Source organism: Coenobita brevimanus, chromosome 26, assembly GCF_032717465.1.
Source record: "Coenobita brevimanus isolate Jiangsu-jjx chromosome 26, ASM3271746v2, whole genome shotgun sequence".
NCBI classification, from domain to species: domain Eukaryota; kingdom Metazoa; phylum Arthropoda; class Malacostraca; order Decapoda; family Coenobitidae; genus Coenobita; species Coenobita brevimanus.
In genome coordinates, this window is record NC_136979.1 from 13,430,266 (window position 1) to 13,445,410 (window position 15,145).

The 15,145-nt window shown below is 46.2% G+C and overlaps 1 protein-coding gene across 1 annotated transcript in view; it reads left to right on the top strand.

Moving 5' to 3' along the window:
* Positions 1-12,163: 12,163 nt before the first annotated feature.
* The window catches only part of LOC145394071 (DNA polymerase lambda-like), a 342,275-nt gene continuing 339,293 nt past the window's right edge, over positions 12,164-15,145 (top strand). The window contains exon 1 of the mRNA XM_080268039.1: positions 12,164-12,241. Coding sequence (XP_080124165.1) covers positions 12,164-12,241 — 78 coding nt within the window. The remainder of the gene's footprint in view (positions 12,242-15,145) is intronic.

Genomic DNA, 15,145 nt, shown 5'->3' on the forward strand with positions numbered 1-15,145 from the left:
ATCCGATGCCACGCTGAAAGGATTGGATGTGTTGCAGAATAAATGTTTGCAAATGTGTCTTGGAGCCGTCCGGTGTACCCGTGTAGCTCGTATGGAAGTGGAGGCGAATGTGCTTCCCCTCCGTATTCGTCGTGACCACCTGGCTTGGTCATATGGCCTCAGAACATCGAGGAAAAGTAATATCGGCAATGTGGCCTGTAACCCCCTGTGCCAATACCACCACCTCCTGCGGGGGGTGCGCCGGCCACTTGCCGTTCGCCTCCATTTACTGACTCAGGAGCTTGGTGTGGACCTCAGTGACTGTGACAAGTTGGTGCTAAATAATATAGCGCCTTGGGAGCCACCCGGCTTTACAGTGGATGTATCATGGCTCGCAGCACCAATGGCCAAGGCACCGGAGGCGGAGGTCCACCACTTGTTTCGTAACATCATCGTACGTCACTTGGGGTCCCACCAATTGTACACCGATGGTTCCAAGTCGAGTGAATGTGTGGGTGCAAGTGTATGGTCGACCGAATGTGCCTTCAGGTATTGGTCGCCGACTCATACATCTGTCTTTACCTCCGAACTTTGCTATTGACAAAGCCATAGACTATGCTCTCAATTCTAGGCATGACTCATTTGTCATATTTTCAGATTCAAAATCAGCCCTTCAGGCAATTGCATCTTGTACTACGGACTCTCAAGAGATCCAGGGCCGCATCGTTAATAAGTTGCATTCATGCAACAAGTCATTCACGCTGATCTGGGTGCCTGGTCATTGTCGCATCTACGGCAATGAGCAGGCTGACTTACATGCAAAGTCGGCTGTAGAACTCGAGGAGACTTAGGATGTTCCTCGTGATTTACGGTCATGTCTCTCTCTCGGAAAAAATCAATAAATCTTCTGTGGCAAGGTCAGTGGACCAGACTAAATATTCGGACGTGTAAGCCGTACCTGGGGGACTGGGCCACTGCTAACCGTCCCAGTCGCCTGGAAGAAAAAGTGTTGTTACGGTTACGGCTTAATGCCAGCTTCCTAACACACATGAAACCTTATATGGAAAAACGATTCCCACCGCACTGTGACATCTGTGATGCGGTGTTATCTATCAGTCATATCATCCTGCGCTGTCGGCAATTTATTCGTGAACACTGTTCACTTATAAATTACTGCAGCGCAGCAGACGTCCCCTTCACCCTTTCCACCATCCTGGGTGATGGGGACATTGTTATGATTGATAAATTGATGGCTTTCTTGAGAGAGACCGGACTGATCAGAGTGATGTGACTTTTTTACTATATGGTTTTGTTTTTTATCGACTGTAATTATGTATATATTGTACTATTAATTAGGGTTGACAGTTGACATATTTGAAGTAGTTCCTCCTTCTCACTGTTCTATTTCTAATATTGATGTCCCCTACATTAAACCCCGTTCCTCGACTGACAGTCACCAGCTGATGAGTGTAAGTGTTCAATACAGAAAGGTATTGGGCAGTTGCAGTCGATGGTGGTCTGTTGGGCGAGGTCCTTCACTTTTTGTACAAATTATGTAAATACATTATACCATCTTGCATAAGTTATTCTAATTAGGGCCGACAGCTGACGTATATGGAAATGTTCCTGACTCGTCTGGTTCCCTTTCATATATTGATGTCCCCTACATTAGGTTGTGCCTCGACTGATAGTCACCAGGTGATGAGTGCAGGTATGTAATATAGAAAGGCATTACATATCTGCAGTCGATGGTGTTCTGTTAGTCGAGGTATTTTTACCATTAGTGTAGGTCTAGCTATTTGTCTCTGTAGGATTTAGTATAGGATAGCGATTTGTCTGTTAGGTGATGTTATGCGAGGTGTTTTTAGCTCGACTTCTCGCGCCAAAAACACTCGCGACTGAGCGGGGTCCTCTTTCCGGACCGGAAATAAAACACTCACAGAGGAACAGGGCATAAAAACTAGGCAGTACACCTTAACACATCTATTAGCTTATTTCAGTACAGTGACAATACAAACAGTTACAAGATATGATAGGGACAGGGTTACATAGTTAACTTCACAAGAACATATAGTACACACAGCACAGGCATAGGGTAGAGTTCTGTAATTATATCTCGAGGGTGGATCGTAAGTTCAATATACCCGTATTGTGTCTATGGGCAAAATGTGTATTTAATAATCTCGATCTGATGCATTATGGGTGGAGTGGGCCAAGGGTCGAGAGAGTGAGTATTACTATAATGGATTATAGCACGGGCCGCGACACTCGAGGAGGTTACTTAGTCGCGGGGACACTGTTCACCGTCTTTTGGCTTTTCTCTGTCCTCAGATTCTATGTCCGGGTTCACTGGTCTTTTCTGTTTGGCCTGGGTATTTTAATTCACTGTGTTACTAATATTATTCTGGCCTGACTCTTTCACTGTCACTGTTCACTCCCGTCTCCGTGGTTTGTCTCTGACACAGGAGATACACTTAAGTCACTACTGGCCCCTGTTTCTTGGGCTTAACACAAGTGGCGCCTGGGCGTGGGAGGAGGCTCTGCTGGGAAGCCCTCCTGCAGGAGACAGTGGACTGCCCGTAGGGGTGTCACTGCCCTGGGTTCCTTCATCAGGGGGGTGCAGGGAGGCTCTCCCGTTTGGGGACCTCCACCTGAGAGGCCCTTGTGGCGGAGCCTCGTCGGTGGGGTGCAGGAAGGCCCTCTGGACTGAGGGCCTCGACCTGAAGGGCGGCCCTCTGGACTGGGGCCGAACAGCTGCAGGAGGCAGGCCTGTCGCCTCTTCTTCCGGGCAGAGAATCGTGGGGGAGTAGAGCTCAAGTGGCTTGACTCTGGGGCCTGCTGGCCCGGTCTGGGAGCCTGGGCGCTGCGGTCGCGTTTACTGAAGGGCGCCGTCAGGGGCAGACTGCGGCACCTCTTCTTTCTGGTGTCCATCAGAGAGTGGGACCGACCAGGGGTAGGCGGCAGAGCCGACACAGGGCCACACCACTACTCCGGTAGTACCTTGGGGGAACCACACCTGAAGGGAGTAAGAGAGGGGCGTCCCATGCAGCTGAGATGTGAAAGGCCAGCCGCGCAAGGGACCTCCTTCTCTGGGAAGACCTCAGAGATCACAGATGAAGGACGTACAGTGGCTGATGTGGCAGTTCTGCTCCCAAAGGAGGAAAAGGCAGATGAGGGGCGCACAATGGCTACACCCTCCCCGGCACGTACAGTGGCCGATACCGTGGTTCTGCCTGCCCCACGGAAAGTGACAGAAGGATGTACAGTGGCCGATCCTTCCCCCACATGTACAGTGGCCGATGTGGCAGTGTTACTCCGGTAGTAGGAAGAGGTAGTGGATGAGGGGCGTACAGTGGCCGAACCCTCCCCGATACGTACAGTGGCCGATATCGCGGTTCCACTCTTGCTTCCTTTTCCAACCGGAGTGCGCTCAATAGCTGACACTCCGGAGGTAGTATTCCTGTAGGAGGAGGAGGTAGTGGATGAGGAGCGTACAGTGGCCGAACCTTCCCCGACACGTACAGTGGCCGATATCGCGGTTCCACTCCTCCTCTCTCTGCCAGTCGGAGTGCGCTCAATAGCTGTCACTCCGCGGCCTTTGCCAATAGTAGTGCGCTCAATAGCTGACACTCTGAGGCCCTTGCCAATCGGAGTGCGCTCAATAGCTGACACGCCGTGGCTCTCTCTGCCAGTCAGAGTGCGCTCAATAGCTGACACTCCACGGCTCTTTCTGCCAGTCGGAGTGTGCTCAATAGCTGACACTCTGAGGCCTTCTCCAGAGGTGGCTGTAGCTGAAGGGCGTACAGTGGCCGAACCTTCCCCCACACGTACAATGGCCGATGTGGCGGTGCTACGAGGGTAAAACAACTGAGGGGCGTACAGTAGCCGAACCCTCCCCAGTACGCACTTAGGTAGTACCACGGTGTTGCTTGGGCCTGACTCTGGATCAATCCCACCCCGAACCTGGTGAGTGCTTTCCCGCCCGCAGGGTCGTGTCTTCCGCCGGCGTAGTTTCTGTTGAGGCGGTTGAGGGTTAGAGGGACTCAGGACAGGGGGACACGATGTCCTTGCCCCGGGTTGACCTCTCGGTGACCCGGCCCTCCGTGGTGTCCTCCTGGGGTGGTGGTGAGGCGGCTGTTTGGTGGTGGGGTGGTGGGTGGTGGGGTGGTCGGTCTGGCGGCGGCAGGTATTTCATGTGATTAGTTTTAGGGTCTTCAGATTAGGTTTTTCTTTATAATATATGGTATAAAAAATATAAATCCATGAAAAAATTAAAAAAATAAAAATACAAAAATTAATAACAAAAAATTATATATATATATATATATATATATATATATATATATATATATATATATATATATATATATATATATATATATATATTATAAACACACTGAGGTGGTTTGGCCATGTGGAGAGGATGGAGGGTGAAAGACTGACGAAGAGAGTGTATGTGAGTGAGGTGGAGGGGGGAAGAGGGAGGGGAGGCCGAGGATGAGATGGAGAGATGGGGTGGAGAGGCATATGAGAGAGGGTGGTGTGAGTTGGGAGCAGGGCAGTGAAAAGGCGGGGGACAGGGCGACTTGGAGGCGATTTGTTTGTGGCCAACCCAAACGGGATTGAGGCGTCTGGCAATAGATAGATAGAATATATATATATATATATATATATATATATATATATATATATATATATATATATATATATATATATATATATATATTATGCTGAGTGTTTTTAGGTCGACTCCTCGCCCTAAAAACACTAGCGACTGAGCGGGGTCCTCTTTCCGGACCGGAAGTAAGGCACCAACAGGACATAAAAACTAGGCAGTATACCTTAACACATCTATTACCTTAATTCTAAAACCGTTACAATATGATACAGAGTGATATTTAGGATATAGGATACAGAGACACAGAGTTAGGTTGGGTTGACACGAGATACCACTGTACTCATTGTTATTTGTGACCATAATATGGTCACAAATAACAATGGCTTGTGGTTCTATGAGTGTGGGTGATCGTCTTTCATTAAAACCCAAAATATCTATACTCACAGTAGCAAAAGGAATACACAAGGTTAAAAGTCTGGGGGAGGAATATTACTATAAGAAAGGCAGGGTGCGGCTCATGACACTCGACTCAGTTAACTAGCCGCGGCGACACTGTTCTCAGAATTGTGGTCTGCTGGGCGAGGTTCTTCACTTTTTGTACAAATTATGTAAATACATTATATTATCTTGCTTAAGTTATTCTAATTAGGGCCGACAGCTGACGTATATGGAAATGTTCCTGACTCGTCTGGTTCCCTTTCATATATTGATGTCCCCTATATTAGGTTGTGCCTTGACTGACAGTCACAAAGTGATGAGTGCAGGTATGTCATGTAGAAAGGCATTACATATCTGCAGTCGATGGTGATCTCTTGGTCGAGGCTTTTTTTACCATTAGTGTAGGTCTAGTTATTTGTCTCTTAGGATTTAGTATAGGTTAGTGATTTGTCTGTTAGGTGGTTAGTTTTAGGGTCTTTAGATTAGGTATTTTTGATTATAAGTCATATAAGGTTAAAAATATTAAAAAATAAATAAAAATAATAAAAATAAAACTACAAAAAAATAATAAAATAAAAATTATTATATATATATGTACGTGTGCATGAAAGTGTGTATGTTCATATGCATGGATGTGTGTATGTATGTAAGTATGTATATATATATGTTCGTATATATATGTGTATATATGTCAATATATATACATATATATATATATTGCCTTAATGACCAGGGGCTCCGGCCCCAATGGTCGATAGGCAAAAAAAAAAAAAAAAAAAAAAAAAAAACTCAGAATTTGGGTCTCCCGCGCACCTGACTGTCATTCACACTTACGGGAAACTCCTTTATTCTGGGAGGGCGATAGTACTTTACTATTGTTGAATTACTTTCCTTTAAGGGACATGCGAGTTTAATGGGATAAATAACACTAACTGCAGATTTCATATGGATCACACTATGTCACTCTGTCACTGTTCACTGTTCCTCTTTCTCGGGTTTACTTAGGTCTAAGGGGCGTCACTGATCTACCCGTGTTTCCTGGGTTAATTCACTCTGTCACTCTGTTCTAGGGGGAGGACCTCAGGGGGACTCTGCCCGTGGCGGGCAACACACTACCTGCAGGGGAGTCACTACCCGGGTCCGGTCCGTCGGTGAGTTGCAGGGAGGCCCTCCTATCTGGGGGCCTCGACCTGAAGGTAGACCCTTTTCTCAGGGTCTCGTCGGTGGGGTGCAGGGAGGCCCGCCTGTCTGGGGGCCTCGACCTGGGAGGTGGCCCTCGGGGCTGGGACCGAACAGTTGGAGGAGGCGGGTCTGGCGTCGGTGGCTCCGCGGGGTGAGGGGGCCAGCGTTACTCTCACCTGTAGGCTGCTGGGCTCACCTGGGGGTCCTGGAGCTGCGATGGTCTGCCAGGGGACGCGCCGTCAGGGTTGGGCTGCGGCCTCGTCTCCTGCTGGTGCCTGGAGAAGACAAGAATCTCCTAGGAGTGGGAGGCAGGTCCGGACTCGGACTTTGCCTCCACTCTGGTGACACCTTTGGGGCAACTCTCCTGGGTGGCGTCAAGCTATTCCCTCGGGAACGCTGAAGGTAGAGTGCATACGGAGACCGTGTCCTCTCCTACATGCAGGGAGGGCAGCACGGAGGCGACTCTCTCTCCTGTCTCTGTCACAGCCGTGGCTCCAGGTTGCTTTACCCTGGGACCCACTTTTCGTTTTCTACTAGGGCCTCTTACCCTTGGGGTGGCAGAGGGTACTGGCCCCTCGTGGCTCACTATAGGGCCTTCTGCCCTGGACGTGGCAGAGGGTATTTCTCCCTCGTGGCTCACTGTGGATGTGGCAGAGGGTACTGGCCCCTCTTGGCTCACCAAAGAGCCTCCTGCCCTATATGTGGCAGAGGGTATTTCTCCCTCGTGGCTCACTGTGGACGTGGCAGAGGGTGTTGTTCCCTCGTGGCTCACTGTGGATGTGGCAGAGGGTACTGGCCCCTCGTGGCTCACCAAAGGGCCTCCTGCCCTGTATGTGGCAGAGGGTATTGCTCCCTCGTGGCTCACTGGGTATGTGGCAGAGAGTATTGCTCCCTCGCGGCTCACTGTGTATGTGGCAGAGGGTACTGGCCCCTCGTGACTCACTAAAGGGCCTCCTGCCCTGTATATGGCAGAGGGTATTGCTCCCTCATGGCTCACTGTGTACGTGGCAGAGGGTACTGGCCCCTCGTGGCTCACTAAAGGGCCTCCTGCCCTGTATGTGGCAGAGGGTATTTTTCCCTCGTGGCTCACTGTGTATGTGGCAGAGGGTATTGCTCCCTCGTGGCTCACTATAGGGCCTCTTACCCTGGACGTGGCAGAGGTGGGGACACCTCGTGGCTCACTGAAGGGCCTCCTGCCCTTGAGGGGTGTAACTATGGCCGTCGCCAAAAGGTTACTAGGGACTGATTCTTGCTCAGTCCCACCCCACTGCTGTCGATGGTTAGCCCGCCTGTGAGGTTGTCTCCGATCCTGGTTCACCTGGTGTCGGGGCAGTTGCGGGGAAAAGGGGCACAGGTCAGTGGTGGTTGGGTGACCCTCTTGCCCTGGGTCATTAGCCCCCCCGTTGTCCCTTCCTGGGGTGGTGGGGTGGTGGTGGCCCGGTGGCGGGGTGGGGGGTGGCGGGGTGGATGGTCCGGCGGCGGGCATTTTACCATATATATATATATATATATATATATATTGTAATGCTGTGTTTTTAAGGCGACTTCTCGTCGTAAAAACACGAGCACTGGAACGGGGTCCTTTTACTAGACCGGATGTAATGCACTAACAAAGGAACAGGGCATAAAAAGAGACAGTACGCCGTATCACATCTATTGCTTAAGTTCTACTCATTACAGTGTACATACAACAATATTTGGCACATAATAGAACAGAGATACAATATTACACTCGTTTACATAGCCTGATCCAATATATATTAATACGTGGCACAGGGCAGTCGTGAATATGCTTTACTGTTACTTAGATGGAATATCACTTCACTGTGGTTGTCAGTTTGGGTTAATTATCGTGTCACTGGTGGATAATAATAAATGGGGGAGTCTCACTTTGGTTCACTGTGATCGGGAGTCTGTGGCGGAGATATTACTATAATAGAGGTAGGGTGCGGATGGCGACATTCGACACTGTCACCAAGTCGCGGGGGAACACTTCACTTGCCTTTCGGCTCACTCACGCACCTACCTCTAGTTCCACAGAAAACTCCCCGTTTCCTTCCTATAGAGGGGGACTGAACTGTTTAACACTTTGCACACGAATTTCTATGATACCACTGTATAATATATCTTTTATTAGACACTGCCACTGTGCATTGGATCACTGTCACTGTATTCAGGGTCACTGTCACTGTCACTGTTTTACCCTTGTTTCCTGGGTTGTTAAGTCACTGGTACTTACTGTCAGGGAGGCTCCCTTGTTTGGGGCCTCGACCTGAGGGGCGGCTCCTTCTTAGGGCCGCGCTGGTGGGGTACAGGGAGGCCCTGTGGTCTGGGAGCCTCGACCTGATCGGGGGCCCTCAGGACTAGGGCCGAACAGCCGGAGGATTCGGGCCTGCTTCCTCTGCTTCCGGGGAGTGAGGGAGCCTGGGTCTCCATCATCGTGGACTGCGGTGGAAGGCCTGGGCGTCCTGGGACTGCGGGTGCTCAGGGGGAGAGGCGCCGTCAGGGCTGGGCTGCGGCAGCGTCTCCTGTAGGGCTCCGACAGGGCTAAGGAACTCCCGGGTGTGGGCGGTAAGTCTGCTATCGGGCCTTGCCACCACTCTGATGCCTCCTCTTGGCCAAGAAGCCTGGATGGCGACGAAGGGCTCCCCGAAGGGAAAGAGGCTAAAGGGAGACTCACGCTCTTCGTGGTTCCCTGAGTGTGTTCATAGGGCTGAGTTGGGGCTCTACTTCCCTTAGTGTGGACTTTGGCTGGAGCCGTGAACTTGCCCGGCGTGCGAGGGACAACTATAGGGTTATCGAGGTATCCCTTTCGCCGAGGCAAGAGGCCGTCGACGTGGTGTTCCTCCCGCGGTAGGAGACAAGCCGGAGTGAGGGGCTCAAGAGCTGCACTCTCTCCAATACAGACAGATCCTACCGTCAGGGAATTCTCCACCCTGGTACGTGCCCCAGCCGAAGCTGAGTGTCTGCCCGTACGGGAAATGACTAACGGAGAAACGGGATTACCCGTCTGCTCCGGCGAGAGGCCTGCCCCGAGTCGCCGCTTCCGTAATTGGGTAGCGCTACACGTACGGTAGCAGGGTCTCTCTACCCTGGACCGTATTCTGGCCGTGGCCAAAGTACAACTGGAGAGGGATGCACGCAAGCAACTCTCTCTCCTCAGCGTGTTAAGGCCGGAGCCTGGGGTCACCTTCCCCTTTACACACTCTGTCAGGCCGTAGCCTGTGTCTATTTCTCTTTCTCTCTTATGGCCGTAGCCTTGGGCCTCTTCCTGCCCTTGGGCCTCTTCCTGCCCTAGAGGGTGTAACAAGACCGTCAAGACGGTGTTACCTGGGACTGACCTCTTTTCAGTCCCATCCCTGGTCTGACGGTCATTACCCCGCCCGCACAGTAGTTCAGTTTGCCTGAACGCCTGGGGTTGGGGCACTTGCGGGGAATAGGGGCTCAGGGCCGGGATGCCCCGATGACCCTCTTGCCCGGGGTCACTAACCTCACCGGTGTGTCCTCCCGGGGTGGTGGTGGGGTGGCGGCTCGGTGGTGGTGTGGGGGGTGGTGAGGTGGGAGGTCCTGCGGCGGGCACGGCGGGCATTTTATATATATATATATATATATATATATATATATATATATATATATATATATATATATATATGTGTGTGTGTGTGTGTGCATGAAAGTGTGTCTGTATATATGCATGAAAGCGTGTGTGAGTGTATGTATATATTTATATATGTTTATATATATATGTATATATGTTTATAAGTATATACATATATATATATATATATATATATATATATGTATATATATATATATATATATATATATATATATATACGGCCTTAATGACCAGGGGCTTTGGCCCCAATGGTCGATAGGCCTGAAAAAAATAAGCAAAAAAAAAAAAAAAAAAGCGTGGTGTAACATGGCTGCCTCTACACCAGCGCCGCCCTGGCGGCGGCTACATAAGTTACACTGTGTTACCAAATTACCAATGAGAGTCTTCATATTGTAGAACTCAGTGGTTCTAGGTCTGGAAAGAGGACCTCGCTCAGTAGCTAGTGTTCTTTGGACGAGAAGTCGACCAAAGAACACGTAGCATAACAAGAATCATAAAACAGGACAACACTATTATCTCTACACTACACAACTTGACTTATATAATTGACGGGGAATCGTCCAGACGGTGAATTGTACTGTTTTTGTTGTGCCGGCGAATCGTCGTGACGGGGAGTTTTCCTGACGGGGAATCGACTGGCATCTTTAGTAGTTTTTAACTTCTCTGAATTGAATTGAATTGAAATATTTATTGTTATCCACATCTTCCTGGAAGCGGGTACACGTTTGACATCCATAAATCGAGGCAGCTCTCCTGCATACAACGTGAGGCCCTAATCAGTCTGCATGGGTCCCTCAAATACACAAGAAGAAGAAGACGAATTGTCTGGAAACCGACACGAACAAACACACAAAATTAAAATTGGAAAAAAAATCAGTAATGAAGGAACAGTGTGTCCAATGTGCCGATATGAAAATGAAACACTGGAACACATCCTAACAGGTTGTGAAGGGTTAAGTGAAGTTAGAATCAAGAATAACTTACTGCCACAGCCTCTTCCAGAGAATAGATTTAATCTAAACATTGAAGCAATACACAGTGGAAAACAGAAGGACAATATATGAATTGTGGATACTATAAGAGAAAAGAAAGTAAATGATCAGCACACAGCATAAGAAGAAAGACTAAGAACGATAAGACCAGCTTAAGGATTTACGAAGAATGGAAAAAAAGCATATTAGGCTAAAGAAGAGTCTGTATATGACACCCAACCATCATCCACCATCATATATAGAACCAGAACAAACTGCCTATCACTAAATAACAGAAACACACAAATGAGAATACGAAATGTCAGATAAGTGGAGCAGAGATGAAGGACCTGGAACACTTTCAGTTGTACAGTACATGGTATATAAATGAGGGACAGAAAATTACGAAACTACAGCAGCCACATAAAGACAAAGACAACATTATTGGAAATTACCTGTTCTGCAACAAAAATATAGAACATAAGAAACTTTATACAAATTTTGGAAAGTGAGAGCAAATAAGATAAGGGAGCTAAATAACTGAAACAAAAAATAACGCTGCTAAAGGGGACGCCATTGAAAAGGAATTGCCTCTGACATTCATGTGATCTGATCAGGTAGCTGGGAGCTGATACAAAGGCACGCCTCACCTACTACTATCACTACTACTGAAAAAAAAAATTTATAATGAAGCGAAGACTGCAGCAAGAATTAGCAGGCAAAAAAGACAAGCGTGATCCAGAACCACGTACTGAAGGTGCACCTTTCTTGACTGGTTTAAAATGCTATGTTCATCCTGCAAACTTTGGTGCTGGTAGACTAAAAATTTTGCAAAATCTAGTGAGAAGACATGGGGGGAATGTGGTGGATACCTTGCCAGAAATATCTAATGAACTTCATTATATTATATTTGAAGAGTCTGTGAGCAGCAGTCAGCTAGATTTATTGATTGATCAGTCCAGACTTGCCAAAGTTTTATGTGTAAGTTGCACATGGTTAATTGAATGTGTCAAAGTCAAGAGAAAGGTTGAAACTGATATTTATGAAATAAATTCATTAGATAAAATTGAATCAGCAAGAAAAATAGAAAGGGAAGTCCCACAACCCTATGTACATGAAGGGCAAGACAAAACAGAGCAGAACAGAACTACAAACTGTGATGAAGATAATGCAAGAGCATCGCAAAAAATACCCCCTGTTTGCAAACCCAGCATTAGTAATGAAAGGGAACTAGCGGTCACTTATAATATGTTGTTATCATTACCATCCTGTAGCACTGTCGAAGGCAGTAAGAGTGAAGGTGAATGCTGTGGTATTCTCAGTGCCAAGAAAGAAAAATGTATGGAAACAGAGAAAATGGAGAAGTCTGAGACTGTGGCAAATGAGGATGATACCCTGCAAGCTTTAGTGAAACCTATTCCAAAGTCTTTACAGGTAAGCTAACCAATTATCACCCATACAGATACCTGGGTCCTCGTAATTATCATTGCATTGGAATTTGTAATGCAACATGAGGCATTTATTATTGAAGAAGTGAAGATACCAGGTTTTGAGAAAATACCATATGGTTTCCAGTGTCTTAGTACAGTATTTGTTTTGGTGTAACTTTTATAATAACACAGGTCAGGAAAATTAAAGTCATTAAAAATTGTTTTAATTCTGAGTATTGTACGGTACTGTATTTATTTTTTATTGCACTTATAAACACAGTAACAAACATTTAGAATGTTTCCATCACATCACATTTTAATACAAAATTAAAAAGAAATTTAATTTAAATGTAGTAAGTATAAATTTCAATAGATCTATACAGTATTGTTCCAAATCAATTGGAAATGAATATATTAAGTTATTGTAATTTTTTAAACATGTACATAAAGGTAACAACACTATAATTATATTCCATAACTCACATATAACTTTAATCTTTGTGACTTTTTTTTTTTTTTTTCTCCCAAACTTAGTTGAGTGGCCAGTCGTTTGTACACTTTTTCTGGTGTGTCCGTATGAATCATTTAGTTGTAGTCCACCATCATACTGAATTCCAGCATCTCTGGTACCTTCTTTCCATGTCCTTGATATCCTGATGGAATCTTTCACCCTGTTCGTCACTCACTGCTCCAAGATTTGAGGGGAAAAATTCCAAATGCGAATCCCAAAAGTGAACTTTGAGAATCATGTTGCAACCCAACATCTTAAACTTGACCAACAACTTTCTAACAATTTCTTTGTACTGTAGGATTTCAATCCTTAGTGTTACGGTACCTAAAAACTTAGAAATTACTTCTTTGAATAATATATACCCAAGCTTCTCGTTCCAGGTCGTTCATCGCACCATCAAATTCTGAATCAGAAATCAGTTTTCAAATAACAGGTCTGGTAAATATGCCCTCTTTCAATTTAGCTTCAGACAAACCAGGAAACTTTTGGCATAAGTACATGAAACAGACTCCATCTTTTGTTAGGCTTTGACAGACTGCTTGATTAATTCAACCTTAATATGAATCTGTGGTAGCAGCACTTTATCTGGATTCACTAAGCTAGGTCTGTTTGTGGCACCAAGCTGTGAATTTTCTCTGTTTGGCCATTTCTTCTTAACCCAGTGTAAATCCATGGCTCCGCTGTTCCATTCACAGAGAAAACAAAATGTATACCCTGACTGCTGACCCAGTAAGATACCCAGAACTATCAGGGGTTCCGGGACAGTTCGCTGTCAGATAATTTGCCGTCAAAACATGGACAATTCCCCGTTAGGACAGTTTTCACCCAAGACAATTCCCTGTCATCCTATAAATATACCATATATTAATTAATTAATACTATAATCACTAATTTTCATGGGGAACTATCAAGGTCTATTTTCATTCAATAGCAAAGGCTTTAGATATCATTTACAAGTTGAACTTTTAGTCAATTAAAGAGAAGTGAGGAAGAGATCAGTAGGATGGAAGTAATGAAGAAAGTCAAAATGGGGAAAGTCCTAGGAATTGATGGAATGTAAGCTGAAATGCTGAAGCATGGGGGAGAGGTAGTAGCAGAATGGATTTGGAAGATGTGCAGATTGGCCTGGGAGGAAGGTAGAGTCTGGAGGATTTGAAGTCACGTATAATTATTAACCTGTACAAAGGAAAGGGGGAAAAAGAAGTGTGTGGTAATCATAGGGGCATATGTCTTCTTAGTGTAATAAGAAAAGTATATAGTAGGATACTTACTGACAGGGAAGTAACAAAGGAATTAGCTGGAGAAGATCATGGAGGTTTTAGGAAGGGAAGAGGTTGTGTAGATCAGATATTCATTCTTAGGTCTTTAGTGGAAAAGTTTCTAGAGAAGGGAAAGAAATTGTATGTGTCCTTCATGGATTTGGAAAAAGCATGTGACAGGGTGGATTGACAAGGAATGTGGAAAGTATTAAGAATATATGGAGTAAATGGGTAGTTGCGGAACTCTGTGAATAGTATATATGAGGGGGTAAAGGTTGCAATGCATGTTAATAGTGAACTGATTGAATTTTTGTACTTGAATGTTGGATTGAAACACGGATGTTTCGTGTCCCCATGGTTGTTCAATCTGTATATGGATGGGATTATAAAAGAGGTACAAGGTAGGGCAGTGGATGTTGGAGTGACCCTAATGAGAGGGGGCAATGTTTGGAAACTCCCTATACTGTTCTTTGCAGATGATACTGTATTGTTAAGTGCAGACAAAAGTGAGCTGCAGGACTTGATGAATGAGTTTGGGAGAGTGTGTAAGAACCGGAATCTAAAGGCAAATGCAGGGAAGAGTAAAGTTATGGTCCTCAAGAGAATGAAGCCACTGAATGTACATTGAGGCTGGATGAGGGGGAAATGGAAAATGAGAGTGCTTTTAAGTGCTGTACTTGGGAAGTGTGATGAGTAAGGATGGAAGTTTTGAAGGTGAGGTGCTTGAAAGGGTACAACAGCAAAGAAAGGTTGCTGATGCTTTGATATCAGTGATCAGGAATAGGGAAGTGAGCGTGAAAGTAAAAAAGTTGCCGCGTGATAGTACTGTGAAACCCACCCTAATGTATGGAAGTGAAGCTTTGACCTTGTTGGAAGGACACAAGTCAAAAGTGAGGGCAGTGGAAATGAGTTAGTAATATGAGAGGAATGTGTGGAGTCATATGGAGAGACATCAAAACACACAAAGGAATATCCAAAATATTGCTAAACACCAAGTAAACCATGCAGAAAAACCACTGAAAACCTTACGGGGCCCGAGTGCCTGGGAGTGGCTTCGGTCGCCCGGGAAAGTACAAGTACCACTTCTTCCAACACAACACACACAACAACACCGTTTTTTCTACACCGAGAAATGACT